Source organism: Dermacentor andersoni, chromosome 9, assembly GCF_023375885.2.
Source record: "Dermacentor andersoni chromosome 9, qqDerAnde1_hic_scaffold, whole genome shotgun sequence".
Classification (NCBI taxonomy): domain Eukaryota; kingdom Metazoa; phylum Arthropoda; class Arachnida; order Ixodida; family Ixodidae; genus Dermacentor; species Dermacentor andersoni.
The window spans coordinates 1321160-1349104 of record NC_092822.1 but is presented as its reverse complement, the minus strand read 5'-3'; the positions used below and the strand labels follow the sequence as shown (position 1 = coordinate 1349104).

At 51.4% G+C, this 27945-nt stretch overlaps 2 protein-coding genes across 6 annotated transcripts in view; one reads left to right on the top strand and one right to left on the bottom strand.

The window, feature by feature from the left end:
* The window catches only part of LOC126526910 (stromal membrane-associated protein 1), a 173212-nt gene that overhangs the window by 71820 nt on the left and 73447 nt on the right, over positions 1-27945 (top strand). For all 5 annotated transcript variants that reach the window (XR_008611586.1, XR_008611587.1, XM_055068417.1 and 2 more), the window contains exon 7: positions 11613-11873. Coding sequence is in view for 3 of the 5 variants with exons in the window: in XM_055068417.1 (XP_054924392.1) it covers positions 11613-11873 (261 nt within the window). In the remaining 2 variants the exon portion in view is untranslated. The remainder of the gene's footprint in view (positions 1-11612; positions 11874-27945) is intronic.
* LOC140213158 (uncharacterized) lies at positions 919-9289 on the bottom strand. The gene is made up of 4 exons (XM_072284331.1): positions 8743-9289; positions 7538-7653; positions 4198-4204; positions 919-1367 (listed from the first exon to the last, which is right to left on the bottom strand). Exons 1-4 carry the CDS (start codon positions 9287-9289, stop codon positions 919-921), a joined length of 1119 nt encoding a protein of 372 aa, XP_072140432.1.

Below are 27945 nucleotides of genomic sequence, written 5' to 3'. Positions count from 1 at the left end.
AAGCCCTCAACCCGTGGGGTTGGTATGGGTACTGGCAGTACAGATGATTTGCCTCACCACAGTGAATGCACAGAGGACGGCGCTGCGGTGCACTGGCGTAATGTACCGGTACATCACTGGCGTAATGTACCGGTACATCACTGGCGCAATGTACCGGTTGCTCCGACTGAAGCACAAGCGGGGGAGCAGCATGGGGAAATGCTGGAGGCGTGTGCTGTTCTTCGATTTACTGTGCTGGTTGAGCTGGTGAAAGTGCAACCGGCTCAGTGGCACGAACAAACAGCGGGGGAGATGAAGCCGGATGTCTCAAGGCTTCTGCGTAGGTCACAGGGCAGCATTCAGTCATTGCAGGCACGGTGTTAGCAAAAAGAAAGATGTGGACTGGAGCGCATGATGCTCTTCACCTTCTATAACATTCTCAATGGAGGTTACCATAGCTTGTGGCATGCTGCAAAGCTTCTGTATCTCTTTGCACACAACAGTGCGAATGAGTTCTTGAAGGTTGTCATAGTTGCTTCCAATGGCCGTGAAAATGGCAGTAGTGGTTTCACGTTCACTCGCCACTCGTAAAAGTTTGATCGATGCTGAAGCATCTTCTCCGTATTTACAGCCTCGGATAAAAATTCAGCGACAGTCTTTGGAGGGCTCCGCACAAGACCAGTGAAGAGCTGCTCTTTCATTCACATCAGGTGACTCAACTTGTCCTCGTTCATTCGTGGGTCTGTGTAGCATTTCCACGGCACGCGGCCCGAGCAGTTACGAGGCACAGACCGCTCGAACATAGAAGACGTTTATTTAGGGGCGTGTGATAGCTTTTATCCCCTGAAGTGGGAAGGGAAGTGGGAGCGGAAAGAAGGAACGGAAGTGTACTGCGCATGCGCAGAACTAGCATGACGAAGACACAACACTGCCCTCTCCTCAAAAATGGAACCGTTGCACTGGCTTGCGCTGCCTCGTTGACCGGCGCAGGACTTGCTGCGAAGCTTCGGCCGGACTCAAGGTAGTTCGGAGAGGAGGGGTGCGAGATTGAATGCTGTCATCCGCAATTTGGGCTGCATCTGGAGAATTAACTGGGGCGGCCGCTTCCAAGGAAGTGGTTGCATTGGTGGCCGTGCTGGGACCTGGCGTCTGGTTGGACCCTGGACCATGAGCAGACGTATCCGGAAACCTTGATGATGAATCCGAGCAGCGGCGCACCTGATCGACGTGGCGCTTGACAATGGCAGTGGGAGTCTCTACGGTTACCATTCGTGCTCCGGTCGCCAATTTGACACGACCAGGGATCCACTTCTCTCCTTGTCCGTAATTGCGGACATACACGCTGCTGTCTGGTGGCAGTGTCCAGTCGTGGCTCCCCTCAGTTGGACCTGTAACAGTCACAGGGAAGCAGGTGTCTAGGCGCGATCTTATTTTATACCCGAGGAGCATCTCTGAAGGCGATTTCCCAGTCTTCAGAGGTGTTCGTCTATAATTGACCAGTAGCCGTACCAATTTCTCGCCGAGATCGCCTCCCTTCATTTTCTTAATGCCCTCCTTTATCGTTCGCACCGCCCTTTCAGCAGCTCCGTTTGACTGTGGATGAAAAGGTGCCGTGCACAGATGCGTGATGTTGTTTTTTGCTGTAAATGTGGCAAATTCCTTACTCGTGAACTGTGTGCCGTTGTCCGATACTATTGTACGTGGCACACCAAAACGGGCAAATATGCTTCTCAGAGCCCTTATTGTGCTTTCCACATTTGCATGTGTAACGAAGAAGAGTAGCCGCCTGCGCCACAGCACTATCGCCACCGGCATGAGCTCGTGGTTGCTGTCTTTCGCCGAACGCTTGTGACAGCTACCCGTTCGCACCCGTTGCTAATAAATCTCTTAGCAAGTGGTGGACGTGCTGGGTTTCGACCACCCTGGAACTTCGGAGTCGCACTCTACCCCCGATCATGCCCGACGACGCACGCACTCCTCCAGCTCCTCCAATGGCGCCGGCCACCTTGGTTTGTGCCGGTGCCTTGCGTCAGCGAGATCCCCCTATCTTCTCCGGCACAGATGACAAAGACGTTGAAGATTGGATCTCGTCTTATGAGCGAGTGAGTGCCCATAACCAGTGGGACGACGCTACCAAGTTGAGAAACGTCGCATTTTATCTTACGGACGTTGCGAAACTATGGTTTCTAAACCATGAAGCCGACCTCACTTCGTGGTTGGTCTTCAAGACCAACTTTACCCAAGTTTTCGGTCCGCCTGCAGTAAGAAAGCTTCGTGCAGAACAACGTTTGCGCACACGAGCCCAAGAGGCCGGAGAAAACTTCACAAGCTACATTGAGGACATTGTCGACCTTTGCAAACGGGTGAATGCGTCGATGTCAGAGGAGGAGAAGATAAAACATATAATGAAGGGTATTCAGGACGACGCATTTCAAATGTTATTATCGAAGAGTCCTCACACTGTCGCTGAAGTGATAGAATTGTGCCAGAGTTACGACGAGTTGCGCAGGCAACGGCTTCACACCCGACGTCCCACCCCACTCGCCGACTCTCTATCAAGCCTTGGAGTCGACGACAACCATGCTGCTCTCTTCGTAAAAATCCAGGAATTCGTTCGCGCAGAGGTCGCCCGCCAGCTATCTTTGATATCTTCTGTCCAGGAACCACCCCCTGCTTTGCATCCTACGATCCGCGACTTCATTCAAGAACAAGTCTCTCAAGCCGTTCCTCCAGCCGTTGAGTTTCACCAGTCACGGCTCCTCTCACTTACGCTGAAGCAGTTTCCCGATCTCGTCCACAAATGCCCCTGCCGCCCTCTATGCAACGACCACCGACATTTTTGCCGCCATCTATGCCGCTTCACGACCGCCGGCATTTTCCTCCTATGTCGCTTCCCGACCGACAGCATTTTCCGAATCCTCAACCGCGACTCGGACCTTACCCCCACCAGTGGCGCACCTTCGATGACCGCCCAATATGTTTTGCTTGCGGTGGTGCTGGTCACGTGGCGCGCCATTGTCGTCGTGGCATGCTTCCTCTTCAGAACATCCGGCGAGCGCCACCTTTCTCCGCTCCGTTTTCCTCTTCGCCTTCCAGCCTTCCTACCTCTTCCTTTTCCCCTGACCGCCCAACCGCCTCTACTCGCCGCTCGCCATCTCCGCGTCGTCGCTCGCTTTCTCCGATGCGGCGTCGTCCCGTGTCCACCGAGCAGGAAAACTGATGGCCGCAGTTCCCGAGGCACGAACTGCGTCCACGTCGCAATGCCCAAGTCCTCGTCCCTCTCCAGCCAACGTCATTGAAGTCTCTGTTGAAGGAATCGCCGTCCTGGCACTTGTAGATACAGGAGCCGCCGTATCCGTAATTTCCGCCGAACTCTGCCGCACACTACGAAAGGTTTTGACGCCTCTCTCCGACTTCTCCCTTCGAACCGCGAACGCTCAAAATATAACGCCTCTCGCTGCCTGTACTGCTCGCGTCTTCATCCAAGGTCTACTGTATACCGTAGAATTCGTCGTGCTGCCCACTTGTTCCCATGACATCATATTAGGCTGGGACTTCCTTGCAAATAATAACGCCGTTATTGACTGTTGTCACGCCGAACTCGAACTTTCTGCACTTCCCGACGTCGAGCCTATCGAAAACGACCCTTCCAGTGTTAAACTGTTTGTGTCCGAAGACAATTCCGTCCCTCCACGCTCTTCCCTGCTTGTGCCTGTGTCGTGCGCCGCTATTTCTGATGCCACTGTTCTCTTTACGCCCTCTGAGCTGTTCATTCGCCGCCGATGTTCTCCGCTGCCCTTTGCTCTCCTTACTCTTCGCAATGGCGTCACGAAAATGGTCGTCGACAATCCCACAGCCTGCCCTTTAGCTTTATCTCATGGTGAATGCCTAGGCCTTGTTCAACCGGTCGACACCTTTTGCATCTTTGACACTCCTGCCGTTTCTACTTCTGCGGGCCTTGGCGCACTTACTTGTGACTCTGCGATTGATCAGTCACTCCTCGACGCTTTCCACTGCTCCATCGACGATGGCACGTCATCTTCAGAACGAAGCCAGCTTATTGCTCTCCTGCAGAGGTTCAGCGCTTCTTTTGACAGCCATGCTTCCGGTTTGGGCCGCACATCGACCGTTTTTCACCAGATAGATACCGGCAGTCATGCACCTTTACGGCAGCGCCCTTACCGAGTTTCCGCCTCTGAACGCCGTGTCATTGACCACCAGGTTGCTGACATGCTCAATCGTGGCATTGTGCAGCCTTCCAACAGTCCCTGGGCATCACCGGTCGTCCTCGTGAAGAAAAAGGATGGCTCTATTCGATTCTGCGTCGACTACCGACGTCTGAACAAGATAACGCGCAAGGACGTTTACCCGTTACCGCGCATCGACGACGCCCTCGACTGTTTGCAGGGAGCTGAGTTCTTTTCTTCGCTGGATTTACGTTCCGGATACTGGCAAGTCCCCTTGGCACCATCTGATCGACCTAAAACAGCATTTGTAACACCTGATGGATTGTACGAATTCATCGTAATGCCTTTCGGCCTGTGCAATGCCCCAGCCACTTTTGAGAGAATGATGGATAATATTTTACGCGGCCTCAAATGGAACACATGTTTATGTTACCTGGATGACGTAGTTGTCTTTTCTGCTGATTTCCGAGCCCATCTCAGCCGTCTCGAGCAAGTTCTCAAATGCCTCACTGACGCGGGACTTCAACTTAACTTAAAGAAATGTCGTTTCGGCGCCCGAAAGCTCACCATTCTTGGCCATGTTGTATCACGAGACGGCGTCCTTCCGGATCCAGCCAAGCTCCGCGCTGTCACCGACTTTCCGCAACCAAAGAAGTTAAAAGAGCTTCAAAGTTTCCTTGGTTTATGCTCATACTTCCGACGTTTCATTCGAAATTTCGCTTCCATAAGTGCACCTCTGACAGCCCTTCTAAGTGGCGACAAAGAACTTTCCGCTTGGTCACCCGCCTGTGATGACGCCTTCACGAAATTACGCCACCTGCTAACCTCGCCACCTATCCTCCGCCACTTCGATCCTGCAGCGCCCACAGAGGTCCACACCGATGCCAGCGGCGTCGGACTTGGCGCCGTACTCGCACAACGAAAAGCGGGCTTTGATGAATATGTCGTTGCCTACGCGAGCCGAACTCTGACGAAGGCCGAGGCTAATTACTCTGTTACAGAGAAAGAGTGTTTAGCCATTATTTGGGCCCTTGGAAAATTCCGTCCTTATTTGTATGGCCACGCTTTCGATGTCGTCACTGACCATCACGCCCTTTGTTGGCTGTCTACCCTTAAAGACCCATCTGGCCGACTTGCTCGCTGGGCCCTTAAGCTACAGGAGTACGACATCCGCGTCCTCTACCGTTCCGGCCGCAAACACACGGACGCTGACGCCCTTTCTCGCTCACCGGTCTCCGCTGACTGCGCTTGCCTATCCGCCCTTGAGCCCACAGTTCCATCTCATGCACTGCGCAACATGCCGTCGGAGCAGCGCAAGGATCCCTGGATCAGTGCTCTCATCAGCATCCTTTCTGATCCATCCACCTCTTCACCATCTCGCGCTCTTCGCCGCCAGGCTACCCACTTCTGCATTCGCGACGGCCTTCTTTATCGTCGTAATTACCTCTCTGACGGTCGCAAGTGGCTTCTCGTGATACCCCGCCATCTCCGTGACCTTATCTGCGACGCTTTCCACGCAGACCCTCAGTGCGCACATGCCGGCCTCTTCAAGACCTATGCTCGGCTACGCATCCGATTTTATTGGCGCGGCATGTATAACTACGTCAGAAAGTTCATTCGCTCCTGTGCTCAGTGCCAACGCCGAAAATTACCTCCCGGACAAGTCTACCCGTCACAACCCCTGCCCTGCCCTCGTCGGCCCTTTGATCGTGTTGGTATAGACATGTACGGACCGCTACCCTCCACTCCAGCAGGCAACCGCTGGATTATTGTTGCAGTGGATCACTTGACCCGCTATGCTGAAACAGCTGCTCTGCCGACTGCCACCGCCCGCGACGTTGCATCGTTTCTGTTACGACATTTCGTTCTTCGCCACGGTGCCCCTCGCGAACTTCTGAGCGATAGAGGCCGCGCCTTTCTTTCCGAGGCTTTGAAGGCACTACTCGACGAATGCCGAATCGTTCACCGCACCAGTACAGCGTACCATCCGCAAACTAACGGCATGACCGAGCGCTTCAACCGTACTCTTGGCGATATGCTCTCCATGTACGTCGCCTCTGATCATTCAAACTGGGACCAAGTTCTCCCTTTCGTGACGTATGCGTACAATACTGCGACCCAAGCAACTACTGGTTTTTCCCCTTACTTTCTCCTATACGGACGAGAACCTTCTACTACTCTCGATACCATTCTGTCATATACACCTGACGCCTCCGAAAGTACTCCGCTATCTGAAGCTGCTCGTCATGCCGAGGAATGCCGCCAGCTTGCCCGCTCTTTTTCCACCGAGGACCAGTGGCAGCAGCAATCCCGTCAACCTGCAGGCCGTTCTGCACCAACTTTTTTGCCTGGCTCTCTCGTATGGCTTCGGGTACCCGCTACTACACCCGGCCTCTCCTCAAAACTTGTCACAAAGTACCTAGGACCCTACCGCGTTCTCGAGCAAACGTCCTCCGTCAATTACATCGTAGAGCCCCTCACGCCATCGACGGACCTACGCCATCGCGGCCGCGAACTTGTCCACGTCTCTCGCATTAAGCCGTACTACGACCCAATAGTAGTCTCTTCGCCTTAAGCCGCCAGGATGGCGCCTTTTTCTGCGGAGGGCGATTGTAACGAAGAAGAGTAGCCGCCTGCGCCACAGCACTATCGCCACCGGCATGAGCTCGTGGTTGCTGTCTTTCGCCGAACGCTTGTGACAGCTACCCGTTCGCACCCGTTGCTAATAAATCTCTTAGCACATGCTTCATAGGAATTGCTTCGATCCATTTGGAGTGCGCGTCCACTACAACTAGGACCATCTTCCCGGTTACGGGTCCTGCGAAGTCGATATGAATCCGAGACCACCGTTCTTCCGTCTTCGGCCAGTTTAGGGGAGGTGCGGCCGGTGGCATAGGTAAATTTGCTATGCAATTTCCGCAGTTGGCCGCGCGCTGCTCTATTTCGCGGTCAAGCCCTGGCCACCAAAATAGGGAGCGTGCCACGGCTTTCATAGCCGATGATCCTTGGTGGGTTTCGTGAAGAAGTTGTAGGAAACGCTCTCTGGCGTCACTTGGTATGACGACGCGATTTCCCCAGTACACGAGGTCGTGGGCCAAGGACAATTCTAGCCTACGCTCATAATAAGGTGCTAAATCGGGCTTAATGTTTGTCTTGCTTTTTGGCCAACCGCGTAACACGTAATCTTGAACCTTACGCAATGTCGAGTCGACGGCCGTTAGGTCCTTCAGTTCACGCGTTGAGACCACACCTTCATCTAAGCTTTCGAGTGCGAGTACGTACTCCGGGGGCTCACCTTCACCTCCGTCTCCGGTGGTCTGCTGTGGTAGTCTGCTGAGGGCATCCGAGTTCAGTAGTTGTTTCCCAGGAACATACTGAAGCTTGTATTTGTAGCCTCTGAGGTACAGCGCCCAGCGTTGAATTCGCGCAGCCGCCATAGTCAGTGTCTGGCGGTCGGGTCTCAGCAGGCTGACGAGTGGTTGATGATCCGTAACCAACGTAAATTCACGACCTAGAAGAATGTCCCGGAATTTTGTTACACCGAAAACCAAAGCCAACGCTTCGCATTCTAACTGGGAGTAGTTCCGCTCTGCTTGGGTCAGTGTTCTTGAGCGAAAACCTATCGGTCTATTTACGTTGTTGGTAGAGTGAAACAGAACTGCTCCGACACCCAGTGAAGACGCATCGCACTCTAGCTTGAGTTCCTTTGCAGGGTCGAAATGTTGAAAAATTGGCGCATTTTTCAGACTTTCTTTTGCTGCATCGAAGGCGGCCTTTTGCGGTGCGTTCCATTGCCACCGTGCATTCTTTTCCAATAGTCGATACAGCGGTGCTAGGTACGTTGACATGTTGGGCAAAAATTCCGCGTAGAAAGTCAACATTCCGATAAACGCCCGTAGTTCGGTCACGTTCCGTGGACAAGGTGTGCGCATGATAGCTTCCACGTTGTTTTCTATTGGATGAAGGCCCTCGCCGTCAATGCGATGTCCGAGGTAGATAACTGCCGGTTGTCGAAATTTACATTTGTCATGGCGTAACTTAACCCCATGATCCCGAAAACGCTCTAAGACGGCTTTCAGTCGCTCTCCATTATCGCCTTTCTTCTCGGACACGATTACATCATCAAGATAGGCTTGAACTCCGGGTAAGCCACTGATAATCGTGTCGATTTTTCTCTGGAAGATCGACGGTGCAGACGATATTCCGAACGGAAGCCGGTTATAGCAAAATAAGCCTTTGTGTGTATTGATTACGCAAAGTTTGCGTGCGCCTTCGTCTAGAGGCACCTGACTGTAAGCGTCGCGCAAGTCGAGGGTGCTGAAACATTCACCGCCACTTAAAGCTGCGAACATATCCTCGATTACAGGAATAGGATACTGTTCGATTGCGCAAACCGGATTCAATGTAACTTTAAAATCGCCACAAATCCGCACCAAGCCATCATTCTTTAACACCGGTACTATGGGCGTTGCCCAATCTGAATGGCTGACTGGCGATAAGATGCCAAGGGAAACGAGTCGGTCCAGCTCCAAAGCTACCTTGTCGCGTAAAGCATAATGAAGAGATCTCGCCTTACAAAACTTTGGAATTGCTCCATCTTTGAGGTGCAGGCTTGCTGGAGGACCCTTCATTAGACCGAGTTCCGTGGTAAAAATGTCCTGGTAGTCTGTGAAAATGGCCTTAACCTTGCAGGTGTCCATTTCGCTTGTTTCTGTGGCTCCGCACGCCGGTGTCACATGTAGCACCGGTGCACCAGCGTTGTCCAGCAGCGTCAGCAGGTCCCTTCCGCAAAGGCTTGGCCCTTCGCAGTCGAGCACTCTGAGGGGACAGTCCACGAGCACGTCTTTGAAGCCCACACGTAATGTCAGGTCGCCCAGCACCGGTAACCGCCCTGCGTAGCAAGATAACTTCACACGTGACGGCTCCAGGGCAGGCCAATGGTTTCGATGCTTCATGTACAGTTCCCGAGAAATGACACATACTGGCGACCCGGTGTCGACTTCCATGGCTACTTGAACGCCGCCCCATGTAAATGAGCGGCGGATTGGCGGCTCGATAAAATTTTTACGTTCCGAAACCAATTTCCAAAGGTGGACTTCGTCACTGCTCTCGTCCATTGGCATTGTTTCCGTTATAGCCAGTGTATTTGCGTGCATCGCTCTGGTAGCTAACCTTCCGCGGTTAGGGTGACTGACATTTCTTAGCAAGGTGTCCCCGACGCCCACAGCGATAGCAACGTGCATTTTCCCATCCGCAACTGACATCGTGTTTTGAGCTGCCGCACCTTCCGCATTCTAGATGTTTTTCAGCGTTTCTGTTTTCCCCGGAGGGCGTTTTTCGAGCCGCCTGCAATTTCAATAAAGCCTTTGGCTCGGATGACATTTTCATAGCATCATTCTCAGCAGTTTCAGCTGAAATTGCGAGCGCTTCAGCCTCCGCTAGCGTGAGGTCGGCCTTTGCCAGTAATTGCTTCTGTAGGGCCTTTGACCGCACACCGCATACAATACGATCCCTGAGCATCCGCTCCAGGGCGTTGCCAAAATTGCAGTTATCGGCTATGCGGCGTATTTCCACCAGAAACTGCGTGACAGATTCTCCTTCCATCTGGCAGCGGTTAAAAAACTTGAAGCTTTCCGTTATTTCATGTCGCTTCAGATCATAGTACTCGTTTAGCACCTCGACAACTTGCTCAAAGCTCAATGCGTTTGGGGCTCGCGGTGCGACCTTGCCGGCTAATACTTGCACGGTTTGCGTGCTCAATGCTGCCACGAGAAGTGCTCTCTTTTTGGCTGAATCGGTGATTCCGTTAGCTTCAAAGTAGGCATCTGCCTTAATGAGATACGGCTTCCACTTATCTGTATCTTCGTTGAATGCAGGGAGCATATGATGAGCCATGCTTGTCGTCGGCGAGGCTGCCTTCGCGGTTGCCGATTCAGGGTCTTCTTTCACCGAATGGGGGGTATCCTGGCTCGTCGCCACTCTAGCATTTCCACGGCACGCGGCTCGAACAGTTACGAGGCACAGACCGCTCGAACATAGAAGACGTTTATTTAGGGGCGTGTGATAGCTTTCATCCTCTGAAGTGGGAAGGGAAGTGGGAGCGAAAAGAAGGAACGGAAGTATACTGCGCATGCGCAGAACTAGCATGACGAAGACACAACAGTCTGCTTGTCTGAAGAGGCGCGTCATATCTTTGACGAATGCGGTAATACTTTCACTGGGAAGCTGGACGTCAGTGTGGATCGCTTGTTCCGCTCATTCACGGCGGTCAGCACTGGTGCAGGTGCCCAGTAGCCGATGGCGGAACTCTCCCCGCGTCAGTTGCTCCTCACAGTTTTGAAACCACATATGCGCATCGCCCTCCAGGCTTTTGACCCCTTAAGTGTCAATGACTGGTCAACTTCTGATAATGTGTGCCTTTTGGTGCTGATGACGATTTAATCATCATGAAATTCCCCATATTTTTTTACTATTCAAAGTAATTAAATTCAGTAATGCTTTGACGCTGTAGAAATATGCTCAAAAGGGTTTTATTAACAGTGTTTTTTAAATTTTACTTTTTCACTAGGCAGCCAAAAACATCAATTTTGAAATTGTGCCCACAAGCACTTGGTTTTAAAAGGTGGCAGCAAGAACCCAGTGATTGTGGACACTTCAGAAGAGCTCACTATTACTGGTGTGCTTTTGGGTGGTGTAGTGAAACTTGTTAGGTCTGTTGCTAGGAGAGGGCTTGTGTCGTGCAGGGAACTTAAAATAGGCTGATAGTGATGAAGCTGAGATAGGACCATGTGAAGAAGGGGGAGGGATGTAGTGAAGCAGGCTTTGTGGAACCATAGATTGGCAGTATAAGCAGATGGTCAATCATACTCGCTCCCCAATATTGTGTAGGCTTATGTACTCACTCAATATCACGTACACTGATTCTCGTCCACTCAGTCACTGACTTTCGTTCGTGCTCACATTAACCGGCACTCGCTCCTTTTCATACTCGCATCCACTCGAACTCACCGGCCCAAACCCTTCATCACTCAGTAAGGCTCTGTTACAAGCCTGTGAAGTGAGCGGGGGATGTGTACAAGTTGATGCACTCGTGAGTGAGTATGCCGACTTAAGCTGGGAGCCACATGAAAGCTTGTTGGGTTTCTTAGGCCACAGTTCAGGAACCCCTGAGTTAGTTTCAGTTTCCCAAGTGAAGCAGTGCAAAGCTTTAATGTCCAGATTCATTGGTATTCTTTAGGTAAACTTGCCTTGAATGAACCTTCGGTTAAATCTTGAATTAGTCTTCGTAAGGAGCAGTAACATGGATTTGTCTCCGCTTCGTTATGCAGCTAATGTATGTGATTGTATGTGCTTATGTAACTCTGATCATAACCCACTAAACGAGATGTGCTCAAAATGTTGCCAAAGTTGTCTGCCTGACAGCAGTGCTGGTCTCTAATGGCGCAGATATTGATTCATCTGGAAGCGCTGCTTGTGGACCACAGACAGAAGAAGATCCATTTGACGAGTTCTTAAGTGCTGCCCCCGTTGCCACCGCTGTTCCGGCATCGGACCCCTGTGCTGAGGAGAAGGCCTTCTTTGGCCAGACTGCAGAGCGGCGCAACGTACTCACCAAGGAGTCAATCCTGTCCCTCTACAGCGCCTCACAGCCTCCAGCCTTCGCTGCACCTGCTGCCGGAATGTCCATGCAGGCTGTCTACACACCTGGTAAGCAAGCGCGCCCTCTTGGGCTGTATTTGCATTGGCGCTCTCGTTGTGCGCGACAAAATGTTCATTGCCGCCTGCCAACTCTCAGGAGGAGATGCACTTTGCATACACGGAAGCTCACAAGATCACTTCTCACAGGTTTGTTCCAAATTTATGGTTAGTGCTAGAGCGCAGTAGAAGCTCTTTCATACTTTTTGAAAAAAAAAAAATGCGAGAAAGATAGTACCAACCGGGAAAACGTAAGACCTAAAGTCACTAAAGATAGGCGGACTCAACTGGAGTTGATGTAATGCAAAGCATGGCGCAAATCGTTTCAGCAGAACATGCCGACATGCATGCCAAGCTGGTGGGGTTCCCATAGCCCAAGATATGCATTGTCATTTTTGCAGCTAGTTATATAGCACCCAAGTTATAACACCGTAACAGGAAACCAGAATGAAATCAAGCTGGTAGGTGACACAGGAATATGATGCCACCAGAGGGAAACATGGCATTCACTTAATCCTGCCTGCAGCAGGGAACGGCTCCACATCCGGATTATCGCCTATTAAAAGCGGGCAGCATGCTTCCAACGGCACTAGGCCACACGCGATATGAAAGAGATAGGTGATAAGGTGTAAGTGTTTATTGCTATAGGGTTAGTGGCAATAGATTTGAATGCGACATACGATGACCTACTAGCAAATTCACTAATACCAGAAAAGGAAATTGAGTGCGTGCTGGCATTTTCACGTGACACGGGCAGTTGACTAATGCTTGGAAGCTGTCATAGTGGGTGCCTGCTGCTCTCGATCGCACATGCGTCGTTCCTCCTCTTGTTCACATGGGATCTAGCTTCTAGAAAACATATCATACAATCAGAGTTTAGCAATTTAGTGAACATTGCTGATCACATTTTCTGGAAATAAATTGACTGGTAGTGTAGCGGGTAATATGCATGTGGCGCTGTGCAGACTGCCACCGCTGCGGCGCGAGACCCGAGCTCGGGCTGCTGATGCAAAGGGCTTGGACTCGTCATCAAAAGCTACTTGCGATACCTCGAACGAGCTGCAATAAACCCCCTTTAATTTGGCGGAGGTGCTGGGTAACCTCGGAAACTGGAACTCCGAAGCTGGACACTACAGACTGCTGCGACCATGCCTGACAAAACCACCCAGGAAGATGCACCACAGCCAGCGGCGGTCATCGTTTCTTGTGTGTTGCGCCAGTGTGATCCTGCCATCTTTAGTGGCACCGATGCTCATGACGTGGAGGATTGGTTGTCATCTTACGAATGGGTGAGCCAGCATAACAAGTGGGATGATGCCACCAAGTTGCATAACATGCTGTTTTACTTGACCAGCGTCGCGAACCTCTGGTTCTGAAACCACGAACACGATTTCACAACATGGAGCGCATTCAAGACATGTTTTGCAAAAGTGTTCGGGCGCCCCGCTGTGCACAAGCTTCGCGCAGAACAACGCTTACGGGGGCGTGTGCAACATCCCGGTGAAACTTTCACAAGTTATATCGAAGATGTCATTGACCTGCGTAAACGCGTGAATTCGTCAATGGCAGAACAGGACAAGATAAAGCACATTATGAAAGGCATTGACGAGGATGCCTTTCAAATGTTGTTAGCGAAGGATCCGCGTATCGTGGCCAAAGTTATCAATTTGTGCCAAAGTTTTGATGAGCTACGGAAACAACGCATCTTAGCTCGGCGCTCGCTGCCTACGGAAGATTCGTTAGCAGCGTTGGTTATTGGCGACAACCACACAACTTTCCTGACGCAAATAAAAGAATTTGTGCGCGAGGAGGTCGCGCGACATCTCTAAATTTTGCCGACCACGGCGAAGCTCTCTCAATATTTGGCTCCAGTGATCTGACAGATAATTAAAGAGCAAGTGACCAGAGCTCTTCCACCTCCGTGTCAGCCGGCTCTCGTGGCCGCGCCTCTGACGTACGCTGACGCCGTTGTACAGGCACCTCGTCTGCCGGGGTTCTCTCCTCCGCCTTCAGCGCCTCGCCTGCCAGTGTTCTCTCCTCCATCTTCGCCTCGCCAGCCGGCGGCTACCTTTTTCAGTGCACAGCAGCAGGGTACAAATTCTTGGTGCACTGCTGACAACCGCCCAATATGCTACGCCTGTGGTGCCCCGGGACATGTAGCGCACTTCTGCCGCCGGCGCATGCCGGCCTTCGTGGGCACCCCGCGACCACCCAGCTCCAGCTTCCGACCATTCCGCATGCCTCAACAGCCGCCACTGGAAGTCTACGCTGCTGATGACATACCAGCACCGCAGTCACAGCTCTACGGTACTCGTCGCTCGCCTTCCCCTCATCAGCGCTCACTCTCACCCATGCAGCGTGGGCCCAGTGCCAGTACTACTGAAGCGGAAAACTGATTTCCGCAGTTCCTGAGGCACGAACTGCGTCATCATCGGAACATCAAAGTCCTCGTTTTTCCCCCACTAACATTATTGAAATGTCCGTTGATGGCATCAAATCTCTTGGGCTCGTCGATATAGGTGCTGCTGTATGCGTGATTAGTGAGAAGCTTTGTCATGCATTACGGAAAGGGACCATGATGTCTTCAGTACTATTGCTTAGAACAGCCAGTGCACAGCAAGTTCAGCCAGTCACTATGTGCACTGCCAAAATGCTGATTCGAGACATTTTATATTCGATTGATTTCTTGGTGCTAACTTGATGCTCCCGCGATGCGATTCTCCGTTGGGATTTTCTGTCGTGCCATCATGCCGTCGTTGACTGTGCACATGCTGAGGTTCAGTTCTCCATTTTGTGCGATTTGCCATCTCACGACTTTCAAGTTCATCATGTTAGCAGGAGCTGTGTAGCTTCAGATACTGACCTTCCTTGTCACAGTGCTGTATTTGTTCCTTTTTCATGCGCATCACTTGCCGAAGCGACGGTCATGTCTACACCTGCTGCCATCTTCAGTCACCGCCAACCTATATTGTTGCCTTTCGCCCTCCTCATGGTTCACCATGGTGCTGCAGAAATGCTAATTTCTAAACCAAATTCGTACACTTTGGCTTTGCACTACGGCGAGACTATTGGCACCATCCAGACTGTGGACGCTGACGTTATTGTGCATTTCCCTGTTGCCGACGACATGGATAAACCAGGGTGTCTACCAACCGGGAAAACCGGGAGAACCGGGAATTTTCAGGGATTTTGGATAGTCTGGAGAAACTTAGGGAAAGCTCAGGGAATTTGTGCCTCTATCAGGGAAAATTAGCTGTGATTGTATTGAAAGGGTCGAAAGTTGCGGTAATGCTGGCTTGAGCAACAGACAGGAATCGTAATTAATCGTCTTTGACGCCCTGTCGTTGGCTGGAGGAGTTGCCAGTGTATTGTCAACGACAGACTTTCCGGATGCCGGATAATTTGGACGGCTTCGCGGTGCGATCACGTACCCCATAGAGTCATATATTAGAACGTCTCAAATTTCTGACGCAAGAAACGTTCCCCGTCCGATTTTCTGGACTTTTTGCCGTGACCGCAGGTCCGAAACGGCATTAATCAAAGTCACCACCGCTGCCGTTTTGATTACCTCGCCGCCTCGAACCGGTGCTCTCGCACGCAGATCCGCTGGCAGCCGTAGCCACCACTGCGGCAATGCTAGACCTAGCTGCTTCTACGTTCGCTATTTAGCTTCTTGCCGTTGGGTGCCGTGTTTTTCTTTGAAAGAATTCGCTTGTGTCAGCAATAGCACCGACTCCGCTTTGTGGTCCTCACGATTGGCTTAGAAGCTTGGAAAGCAAGGCGCATTACATAATGCCGGTTCCCGAAAGTCAGCTTCGCCTCTGTACAGGAATGTTATTTCGTGAAGCATACTCAAAAGTATTGCAGTGAAGCATAACAAGCGTTGTAAGGGGCTGTTGCCACGGGACACAGTATGTATTCCTTAATTATACGCGCGCGCACCCGGTATCTTTTGTGACAGCACGACCACCGATATGCCTAATACGTGTACCTACATGCCTTCAGAGCGTTTTCGAATGTGCCTGTGGCGGTTTGAGCCCTTAAGGGCAGTAAATGGCATGCATTTATTTTTTCCAACTGGCCGATTTTTCGGACATTTTCCCAACCCCTAGGGAGTTAGAAAAATCGGACGTGGACTGTGCAACTGACCAAGAAGATGCTTCAAATGGTCCGTGGGGAGAACGAGTGGCGGTAGGAGGACAAGAACAGAAAGGACCTACGCATTGAGGGATGAATGGGAAAGGAAGCGTGCTGCCGCCGTTTTGAAGGAGCTTGAGCTTAAAAAACAGTGTTGGCTGATGCCGAGATGCAGGTGTCCGTCATCAAACTAAAATAAACTCATTAAAGCAGTGAAACACAACACTAAGGCGTTGTGCGTGGGCTGAGAATATGTCGGGACAGTTCAGGTTGACTTACGAGCTGTAGAGAGAGCATCTCAATTGTGAAAAAGTTCAGGCCTCATACCACTGAGCTCGCTATCAGTTCATAGAAATGGCTCATATTCGAAAATATTAGCTTCTGTATGCATCTCCTTTTCATTTGTATTTGAGAATGTCCGACTCTATTTCCAATTTTCTTCGAAGAATTTTATTTGCTGCTCCTTTTACTAACCTCTCCCTTCTATTCTCTTTTTGAATAACATAAACACTACTCCTTAGTATTCAAATTGGATTAAATTTTTTTATATTTTTTTATATGCTTACTAGAGAGTGACAGCATCTGGCAATATGGTTTCAGCCTGTCTTGACATAAAACTTAGTTCTGCATCACTCAGGGAATTTTGCAAAGGTGCTCAGGGAAAACCCAAAAAACTCAGCTAATTTGGAGACACCAGGGTGTCTACCAACCGGGAATTCTCAGGGAATTTCAATAGTCTGGAAATACTCAGGGAAAACTCAGGGAATTTGTGCTTCTATCAGGGAAAATTAGCTGTAATTTTATTGAAAAGGAACGAAAGTCGTGTTAACGCTGGCTCCAGTAACAGAGGAATCGCAACGAATTGTCATTGACGCAGTGTCATCGGCACGAAGTATTTCGAGAGCAGTTAACGACCGATTTTCCAGACGCCCGAATTTTCGGACATGCCCGATAATTCGCACGGCTTCGCGGCACCACCACGTACTCCATATTGGCCTCGAGCTCCACCACTAAAAAAGCTGGCGCCACGGTCGGCGTGACGTGCTATTAGGGATCACGTGGCCATGGCGGCCGCGTCGGCTGCTTCGGGAGCGCCGAAGCGAGCTGAAAACGAGAGTTTAAACTCCCTCGTACGCTGCGGTCCTCATTTAGTGGCGAGATTTTCCCGCTTCGAGTGTCTCCTTTACAACGCTTGAAAGCACTACAATAGGTAGTGGCTGCCTTTGACGGCGCACAACATGGTAGGCTACTGCTCAGTGCCGCAATGCCGGACGTACGCAACGGAGCCTGGTGTCAGCCTTGTTCACACGTAGCCGCAGGACAAGAAGCTGCGTGAAGCTTGGCTCGCGAAACATAAAACCGGCAAACAATCATCGGCTACAACTCGGGTATGCAGCAAGCACAAACGCGAGGAAGATTTCTGCTACGGCGCCGGGTCTGCGATGTTCGGAAAACGCGCACTGAGACGCTCGCCCGACTAATCTCATGACGGTTTGGTCTATGAACTTGCCGATGCTATGGATACGGGCAAATTCACTGGAGTGGAAAGGGAGCGGTAAGAAGCACATTAAAGAAAAAGCATGACATATGGTCATGCTAGCGCTTGTGTTATGAATTAATACACTGTTTTACAAAAAAGAAGCAGCGGGAAATCGCACGCTGAGAACACCGATAAACATACAGTGCGACACAACTCAAGAGATAATATTGGAACGTCCAAGAATATAGAAGAAAAAAAAAAGATTGAATCGTCGCGACGGCACATCACAGGCGTCGAAGTCTCTACAATGAAATTATGTTTGAACAGCTCTGATAGCGCCCACGCAGCAATGGTTGCTTGTATACTGTCAAATGCTCATATTCTGCGGCCTAAAGCTCATGGCACGGTGCAAAAACGCGCACGCGGCGAAAGCGAAACAGTGCGCGGACAAGCATGCAGACGCGCAGTCGGTCGCTGCGAATCTGTGCGATCGCTGTATTGAGGCTTCATTCTATTACGCTCCACTTAGTTATAGAAACACTATAAGAACATATTTCACATAGTTTACTCTCAGCGTTTACCTCTCTTTCACGCAAGAAGCCGGTTCGGGAGACTCCATCGCGGCGACCGCGCGCAGTGGCGTTCACTGTACGTATTCGGTAAAGAGAGAGCGTCTGTAAACGATTCTGTGCTTTCAGTTTGCCCACGATTATTATTTAGTTAGTAAAAAACTTCTCTCGTTTCATAAGTACTTACATAAATGTCCGGGAGAGCTCGCGCGTGGTGTTTTCAGTGAGCACTGACAGCAAAACCTATGAGAAGCGGGCCGCGTGATCCCTCATACTACGCCAGCGAGGCGCTTCCGACAGGTGGCGACTCCGTAACTCCTCGCTGCCAATAATCAATGCATATTGTCACGTGGTGGTGACGTTAAGAACACAGTAGCGGTACTGTGAAAGGCAAAAACTAACTTTTATTGGGCGAACCTGTGCCCACAAGAACAGGCTACACTTATAGCACAACGATAGCGGCGAACAAGGTCGGCGATCGTCGGAAATCTGCTCAGCGGGTCAAGTGCGTCGGTTTTTATACAGCAGCCATCGAATGTTCCAGACTAATCGCTGGGACCCGCATGCCTTCCGCAAAGTTCTACAACATTCGAGTCACGCGATGAAATCAGATAACACAAGGTTCGGCGACAACAAACAGCGGATAGAAGCATCGATAACTTTCCAGAAACTTCGGATACATGCAGACGCGTCCAGCGCTGTGCGATAACATTTGTTAGCCGGCGAATGTGGTCGCCCGTTAAATATAAGTACACGTGTCAATACCCCCCCTCTTAAATAGCATCGACCCGATGCCGCAAACAAACGAAAGTAATAAAAGAAAAGCACTCCTAGCAAAGAAAACAACAAAATAAGGAAGTTCGTCAGCGTCCGTAAAAGGGTTTAAGACGCACCACGTGGACCACTTCAGATCGTGCGCGGCATCGCTGTGAATGCGAAATGCCGTCTGGCACGACCTCATAGTCCAGCGCGCCAATATGTCTGATGACCTTGTAGGGTCCGAAATATTGTCGCAGTAGTTTTTCACTGAGTCCTCGTCGGCGTATCGGGGTCCACACCCAAACACTGTCGCCGGGCTGGTACTCGACGAAGCGTCGTCGGAGGTTGTAGTGTCGGCTGTCGGTCCTCTGCTGGTTCTTGATCCGTAGGCGGGCGAGCTGTCGGGCTTCTTCGGCGGGCTGGAGATAGGTAGCGACGTCAAGATTCTCCTCGTCAGTGACGTGCGGCAGCATGGCGTCGAGCGTCGTCGTCGGGTTCCTGCCGTAAACCAGCTTAAACGGCGTGAGCGGTGTCGTTTCTTGCACCGCCGTGTTGTAAGCGAAGGTTACATATGGCAGGACCGCGTCCCACGTCTTGTGCTCGACGTCGACGTACATTGCTAGCATGTCGGCGAGGGTCTTGTTCAGGCGCTCCGTGAGACCATTCGTTTGCGGATGGTAGGCAGTTGTCCTCCTGTGGCTTGTCTGGCTGTATTGCAGAATGACTTGTGTGAGCTCTGCTGTAAAAGCCGTTCCTCTATCAGTGATGAGGACTTCTGGGGTACCATGTCGCAGCAGGATGGTCTCGACAAAAAATTTTGCCACTTCGGCTGCGCTGCCTTTTGGTAGAGCTTTAGTTTCAGCGAAGCGGGTGAGATAGTCCGTCGCCACGACGATCCATTTATTCCCGGATGTTGACATCGGAAACGGCCCCAACAAATCCATCCCAATCTGCTGGAATGGTCGGCGAGGAGGTTCGATTGGCTGTAGTAATCCTGCTGGCCTTGTTGGTGGTGTCTTGCGTCGCTGACAGTCTCGACACGTCTTGACGTAACGGGCAACGTCGGCGGTCAGACGCGGCCAGTAATACCTTTCCTGTATCCTCGACAGCGTCCGGGAGAATCCGAGGTGCCCAGCGGTTGGATCGTCGTGTAGGGCGTGCAGTACTTCTGGACGCAGCGCTGACGGTACAACAAGAAGGTAACTGGCGCGGACTGGTGAGAAGTTCTTCTTCACGAGCAGGTTGTTTTGTAGTGTGAACGAAGACAACCCACGCCTAAATGCCTTAGGGGCAATGTCGGTGTTCCCTTCCAAATACTCGATGAGGCCTTTTAGCTCCGGGTCTGCTCGTTGCTGTTCGGCGAAGTCTTCCGCGCTTATTATTCCAAGGAAGGCGTCGTCGTCCTCGTCGTCTTGCGGCGGGGGATCGATGGGGGCGCGTGACAGGCAGTCGGCGTCAGAGTGTTTTCTTCCGGACTTGTATATTACGGTGACGTCATATTCCTGCAGTCTGAGGCTCCACCTCGCCAGCCGTCCTGAAGGGTCCTTTAAGTTAGCTAGCCAACACAACGCGTGATGGTCGCTGACCACTTTGAATGGTCTCCCATATAGGTAAGGGCGGAACTTTCCTGTAGCCCAAATGATGGCGAGGCATTCCTTTTCAGTCGTAGAATAATTGCCTTCCGCTTTTGACAGCGACCGGCTAGCATACGATATCACCCGTTCAAGTCCGTCTTTCCTCTGGACTAGGACGGCACCGAGGCCTAGGCTACTGGCGTCAGTGTGGATTTCGGTATCGGCGTTCTCGTCGAAGTGTGCAAGTACCGGCGGCGACTGCATGCGTCGTTTGAGTTCTTGAAATGCATCGGCCTGCGGCGTTTCCCACTTGAACTCGACATCACCTTTGGTTAGATGCGTAAGCGGCTCCGCGATGCGTGAAAAATCCTTGACAAAGCGCCTGTAGTAGGCACACATGCCAAGGAATCTACGCACTGCCTTCTTGTCGATGGGCTGCGGGAACTTTGCGATGGCAGCTGTCTTCTGTGGGTCGGGGCGTACTCCTGATTTGCTGATCACGTGGCCTAGGAACAAAAGCTCATCGTAAGCGAAGCGGCACTTTTCCGGCTTCAGAGTGAGCCCTGATGACTTGATGGCTTCTAACACTGTCGCAAGCCGCCTAAGGTGATCGTCGAAATTTCCGGCGAAGACAACGACGTCATCCAGGTAAACAAGGCACGTCTGCCACTTCAGTCCGGCTAACACCGTGTCCATGACGCGCTGAAATGTTGCAGGCGCCGAGCACAGTCCGAATGGCATAACCTTGAACTCGTAGAGGCCGTCTGGGGTGATAAAGGCGGTCTTTTCGCGATCTCTTTCGTCGACTTCTATTTGCCAATAGCCAGACTTGAGGTCCATCGACGAGAAGTATTTAGCGTTGCAGAGCCGATCCAATGCGTCGTCTATCCGTGGGAGGGGGTATACGTCCTTCTTCGTGATCTTGTTCAGACGACGATAATCAACGCAAAAACGTAGGGTTCCGTCCTTTTTCTTTACCAAGACTACAGGAGATGCCCACGGGCTTTTTGACGGCTGGATGATGTCGTCGCGCAGCATTTCGTCGACTTGGTGCCGTATAGCTTCACGTTCTCGCGTAGAAACTCGATAAGGGCTCTGGCGGAGTGGTCGAGCACACTCTTCGGTTATAATGCGATGCTTTGCGACTGGTGTTTGTCGAATCCTTGATGACGTCGAGAAGCACCCTTTGTATCGTCGAAGTAGACTTCTGAGCTGTTGTTGCTTAAGCGTGGGGAGGCTTGGATTAATGTCGAAGTCTGGTTCGGTGACTGCGGTCATCGGGGTAGATGCGGCAGAATCCGAGAGGACAAACGCATTGCTGGTTTCCAGAATTTCCTCGATGTATGCGATCGTCGTGCCCTCGTTGATGTGCTTGAACTCCTGGCTGAAGTTTGTCAGCAACACTTCAGTTTTCCCTCCATGCAGTCGAGCGATGCCTCTTGCGACGCAAATTTCACGGTCTAGCAGTAGACGTTGGTCACCCTCGATGACGCCTTCTACGTCGGCAGTTGTTTTGGCGCCGACGGAAATGACAATGCTGGAGCGAGGCGGGATGCTGACTTGAGTTTTGAGCACGCTTAAGGCATGGTGACGACGAGAGCTCTCCGGTGGTATCGCTTAATCTTCAGACAGGGTTATCGACTTCGACTTCAGGTCGATGACTGCGCCGTGTTGGTTTAGGAAGTCCATGCCGAGAATGACGTCGCGTGAACATTGTTGGAGGATAACGAAGGTGGCAGGGTAAGTCCGGTCATGAACGGTAATTCTTGCCGTGCAGATTCCAGTCAGCGTAATCAGGTGTCCTCCAGCGGTGCGAATTTGAGGGCCTTCCCATGCAGTCTTAACTTTCCTCAACTGGGTGGCGATGGGTCCACTCATGATGGAGTAATCCGCTCCTGTGTCTACTAAGGCGGTGACTGCGTGGCCGTCGAGAAGCATGTCGAGGTCGGTGGTTCTTTGTCTTGCGTTACAGTTAGGTCTCGGCGTCGGATCACGGCTGCGTCGTGTTGAAATGAAGCTGGAACGTCGCGTCGTCAAGTCGTCTTTCGTCGGTGTAGTCTTGGCTTCCTGACTTCGTCGGGACGGCGGCGTGTCGTCATTAGGTCGTTGAGATGGTTTCTTCGTCGTCTTCGTCGGCGGCGGAAGATCTTCGTCAGTTCGACGAACAGCAACCGCACCTCCATCGGTTGCTGCTTTTAGTTTTCCGGATACGGGCTCGCTGACCGGCCCCGGGCTGGGCCAGTGTATGGTCGGCGCTGCGGCGACAGGTAGCGGCCTGGTGATGGCGAACGCGACGGTCGTCGAGAGCTCCACTGAGTAGCGGCGAGGTAGTCGGCGATATCACGAGGGCGTTCACCTCGCTGCGGGCGCGGAGCATTGACGGCGAAACCTCGCAGTCCCATCTCCCGGTATGGGCATCGGCGATACACATGGCCGGCTTCTCCGCAGTGATAGCAGAGCGGACGGTGGTCGGGGGCTCGCCAAATATCCGTCTTCCTCGCGTAGGTGCGCTGGGCGACGGGTGGGCGTGCTGGCGGCGGCGGCGGCGGCGGACGACGGAATTGCGGCGTGACAGGGCCCTGGCGCGGTCGCGGAGGGGGACCTTGACGGCGTGCGGCGGCGGCATAGGTCATCGCTTGCGGCTCAAGCTGCGGCGATTCAGGGGCTACTCCAAGTTGTTGTTGGAGTTCCTCACGCACGGCGTCGGCAATCGTAGCCACTTGAGGCTGTGATGATGGGAACAGCTTTTGTAGCTCCTCCCTCACAACAGCTCGGATAGTCTCGCCAGTGACTGAACTCCGGCGTAGTTTGTCGAGTTCGTGCGGCGGTCGAATTGCCGGTTTCGCATCTCGAGTGTCTTCTCGATGCTGGTGGCCTCGCGAAGAAACTCGTCGACAGTCTTCGGTGGGCTTCGTACCATCCCGGCAAAAAGTTCCTCCTTTACACCACGCATGAGTAGGCGGACTTTCTTTTCCTCGGACATTTCCGGGTCGGCGTGGCGGAATAGGCGGCTCATTTCTTCTGTAAAAATCGCGGTGGTCTCATTTGGTAGTTGCACCCGGGTTTCTAATAGCGCTTGGGCTCGTTCTCGGCGTACAACGCTTGCGAATGTCTGCAGGAAGCCGCTTCGGAATAGCTCCCAGGTCGTCAAGGTGGCTTCTCGGTTCTCGAACCACGTCCTGGCAGCGTCTTCCAATGCGAAGAAGACATGTCGCAGTTTGTCGTCGCTGTTCCACTTGTTAAAAGCAGCGACCCTCTCGTATGTCTCAAGCCAGCTTTCCGGGTCCTCGAACGTTGAACCGCGGAACGTCGGAGGCTCCCTGGGCTGCTGCAGCACGATGGGAGATGCTGGGGCTGCCATTGGGGTGGACTTGGTGGTGATCTTCCTGGTTTCAGGCAAAAGTCCGTGCTCCGGGGGCAGTTGTTGAAGACGGCGGCTTGCTCGATGGTGCGGGACTACGTTGGTGCTGTCTTTGCGGTCCGGGCTTGGATCACGGTTTGTCGGGGGCGTCCGGTACATGAAAGAAAAGCACCTCCACCAGATGTCACGTGGTGGTGACGTTAAGAACACAGTAGCGATACTGTGAAAGGCAAAAACTAACTTTTATTGGGCGAACCTGTGCCCACAAGAACAGGCTACACTTATAGCACAACGATAGCGGCGAACAAGGTCGGCGATCGTCGGAAATCTGCTCAGCGGGTCAAGTGCGTCGGTTTTTATACAGCAGCCATCGAATGTTCCAGACTAATCGCTGGGACCCGCATGCCTTCCGCAAAGTTCTACAACATTCGAGTCACGCGATGAAATCAGATAACACAAGGTTCGGCGACAACAAACAGCGGATAGAAGCATCGATAACTTTCCAGAAACTTCGGATACATGCAGACGCGTCCAGCGCTGTGCGATAACATTTGTTAGCCGGCGAATGTGGTCGCCCGTTAAATATAAGTACACGTGTCAATATTGCCCTGACTGCAGTTCTGAAATGGCATTAATCAAAGCCACCACCGCCGCCTCGAACCGGCACTCTCGCACGCAGATCCGCTGGCAGCCGTAGCCACCACATCGGCAGCGTAGGCCTAGCTGCTTCTACATTCGCTATTAAGCTTCTTGCCATGTGTTGCCATGTTTTTGATTGAAAGAATTTGCCGCTGCCAGCAATGGCAGCGACTCCATCTTTGTAATCCTCGCGATTGGCTTCGAAGCTCGCAAAGCACTGCGCGTTGCGTAATGCCAGTCTTAAAAAGTTAGCTTCGCCTCAGTACAACAGTGTTGCGCGGTGAAGCATAACAAGCGTAGGAAGGGGCAATTGTCACGGGACACAGTATGTATTCCTTAATTATGCACGCGTGCACCCCCATCTCCTGTGACAGTATGAACACCGATATGCCTAATAAGTGTACTGGCAGGCATTAAAAGCTTTTTCGGATGTGCCTGTGGCAATTTTAGCCCTTAAGGGCAGTTAAAGACATTCATTTCTTTCAGACTGCCCGATTTTTCGGATGTTTTTGCGGCCCCTAGGGAGTCCGGAAAATCGGACATTGACTGTACAACTGACAAAAAGGATGCTTCAAATGATCCATGGGGTGAACACATGGCAGAAGGAGGATGAGAACAGAGAGGACCGATGCACTAAGGAAGTAATGGGAAAGGAAGCGTACCCCTGTCTCTTTGAAGGAGCTTGAGCTCAAAAAAGAAAGTGTTGGCTGACGCCGAGATGCAGGTGTCCCTCATCCAAACCAAAATAATCTCTTTAAAGCAGTGAAAGCCAACACTGAGGTGTTGTGTATGGGCTGAGAGTATGTCAGGACAGTTGACGTTGACTTCCCAGCTGCTGAGAGAGAATCTTATTTGTGACAAAGTTCAGGCCTCATACCGATGAGCTTGCTATCAGTTGATAAAGTAACTGATATTCGAAAATATTTACTTCTGTATGCATCTCCTTTTCATTCGTATTTGAATATGTTCGACTCAATTTGGAATGTGTTTTACCAGGTTTTTCGCTGTGCATTTTACTAATGCCTTTTTTTCTGTTTTCTCTTTAAATAACAGATATTACTCCTTACTATTCAAACTGGATTAAGTCATTTTTTTGTTTCAACATGCCTACTAATGAGTGACAGCATCGGGCAGCATAGTGTCAGCCTGTCTTGACATAAAACAAAGTTCTGGCTCATTTAGGGAATTTCGAAAAGGTGCTCAGGGAAAACCTGGAGAACTCGGGGAATTTGGAAATGTCAGCTTGGTAGATGCCCTGGTTAAACATCCTTTTTGATGATTTTGTTCAGGTGGTGATAATTTACACAAAGTACCGCATTCCATTCTTCTTTTTTGACAGGTAAGACGGGAGAAGCCCAAGGTCTACAGGAAAGCTCAATAATGTCCTTTGCAAGCATCTTTTTTACTTCGTTTTGGATAACTGCTTGTTCCGATGCAGAAACACGATATGGACGTCGGTGAATAGAGTTCGCATCGCCAGTACTTATGCGACAGTTCACGAGAGACGTTTGGCTTAAAAGGCCCTTCACGAGGCCCTATAGCAAATTTTGGTTATACGCTGGAAATTGTTACGTGTCCTCTAGGGAGCATTCTGCCGCAAAAATTTTTCAGATCGGCTCATTAATAGCCGACATAAAAATATTTCAGTGCCACGAACCCATGATTTCAGAAGAGCTCCACTGCATAGCGAGACTCTCTCCCCAATCGCACCATCTAGCCTCTACAAGCGAAATTCCTTCCCTGCATTCTCCCATACCGGACCTCGAGGACTGTGTGACACATACAGCAAGGGCCACGCCTACAGTTTCTTTTTCACCTCGTTTTTTTTTTCCCCGGCGCTGCGCATTTCTGCTGACAATGTGGCACGCGAGCTGTTGTGATGTCTCGTTTCGCGGAGTGCATGATTTTGCGGGCTGTGCACATTCAGTACCTGCGCACGTGACTGCATGACCGTGGGAGCAAGCAGACGAAGCGGAAATACACCTCTCTTGCTTCGGTGCGAAGTAAAGCAAAAGACACGCAGACATTCTGTTTGTGTGTTTTATTATTTCTCTAAACTTCAATTCGTCAATTCAAGCAACAGATCACACAAATAACAGATGTTGCCTTGAATAATTCTCGAAGTCACATGTCACCATGAGCGACGTCACACTGCGAACACGACTACGTAGGCACAGGGACACGACTACGTCACCGTCCGGCTTGGAGCGCGAGGGAAAGCCATGAGGGAAAGGGAGAACGGCATTCGGATTGAATTTTCAGACCTTTCCACAGCGCATAGCGATTTAATTCTTTGCAAACACGATCGTTAGCGTGCAATGTATGCTCTGCGCTTGTCAGCTCAATATGGCCAAACCTCGTGAGGGACCCTTTGAGGGTAGATTGCTGGTCAAAAATGTCGCGATAGCCTTCAAGAACGTGGCATAGGGCTTCAGCTTGAGCAGGTGTAAGGTCAGAGGAAACCATCCGAATGTTGATGCCACTGCCATGAGTTGACGTCGTAGTATGGGCTGCGCTGCAACCAGCTTCGACAGTGAAGGGCTCGGCCTGATCATCCAGCAGAGTGCTGATTTTAGCCAATGAGATGCCTTGTGGGAGGACTTGTGTGGTTAGCACGAAATTGACAAAGGGAAGGCAGGTGTGGTTGCCAGTAATTGTCAGCAGTATGTGTGAAACGGTAACACCATGTGTAAGCATAACAGCCAGAATTGGTGCGACCGTGTAATTGCCATCAGGTACAGCTGGTGTGGAAAATAAGTCGCGTCACAGATTTAGGCAGGAGGCTAATGAATTCCATGTAGCCTAAACGGATTCGAGGCGGGTCCACAGGGTCGGCAAGAAGAGGCAAGTCAGTGCAAAGTGACCTGGCTGAACAGTCAATGAGGGCAGAATGAGTGGCGAGAAAATCCAGACCAGTAATGAGTTTATGAGGGCAACGCTCGATGACGGTGCAGAGAGCGACGGTGGTTCTCTCGGCGATGGTGGGTCAGGCAGAGCACATGCTAACAATAGCAGCAGTCCCTCCATCGGTGGCTCATACGACTTCGTTCAGGCAGGCGTCATAGCTTTCTTAAGCCAATAGCGAAGAGCAGCACTCATAATGGACACGTGTGCCCTGGTGTCAATCGACATGCACACAGGAACATTGCAACAATAACGTCCAAAAGATTCTCGTTTGTGGGTATGGTCAAGCAAGGATTTCATGCCAGTGTCATCAGTGCAGCTCCACCTCCAAAGCTGCATTGTCTAGTTTTCCAGTCGGAGGTGCTGCAAATAGATGGGAGAAGGTGCACGGCGTGAAGGAGGCGAACGAGATTGATGGCTGGAGGGAGAAGGTGAGCAAGCGTAGTGGGGTCTTGTCAGAGGTGTCGCAGGGTCAGACAATGGGTTGAGCATAGAGGGAGTTAATGAAAAGGACGAACTAGGAGGAGGGTGGTTGGCAGAAGAATAGCATGTCGGAGAAGTCCAGTGGATATGGCAGTGCCGAGCGGTATGCCTGATGCATCGGCAGTTGAAACATATCGGCTTGTCGTCAGTAGTGTGCCATTCAGACGGGTTGCATTGT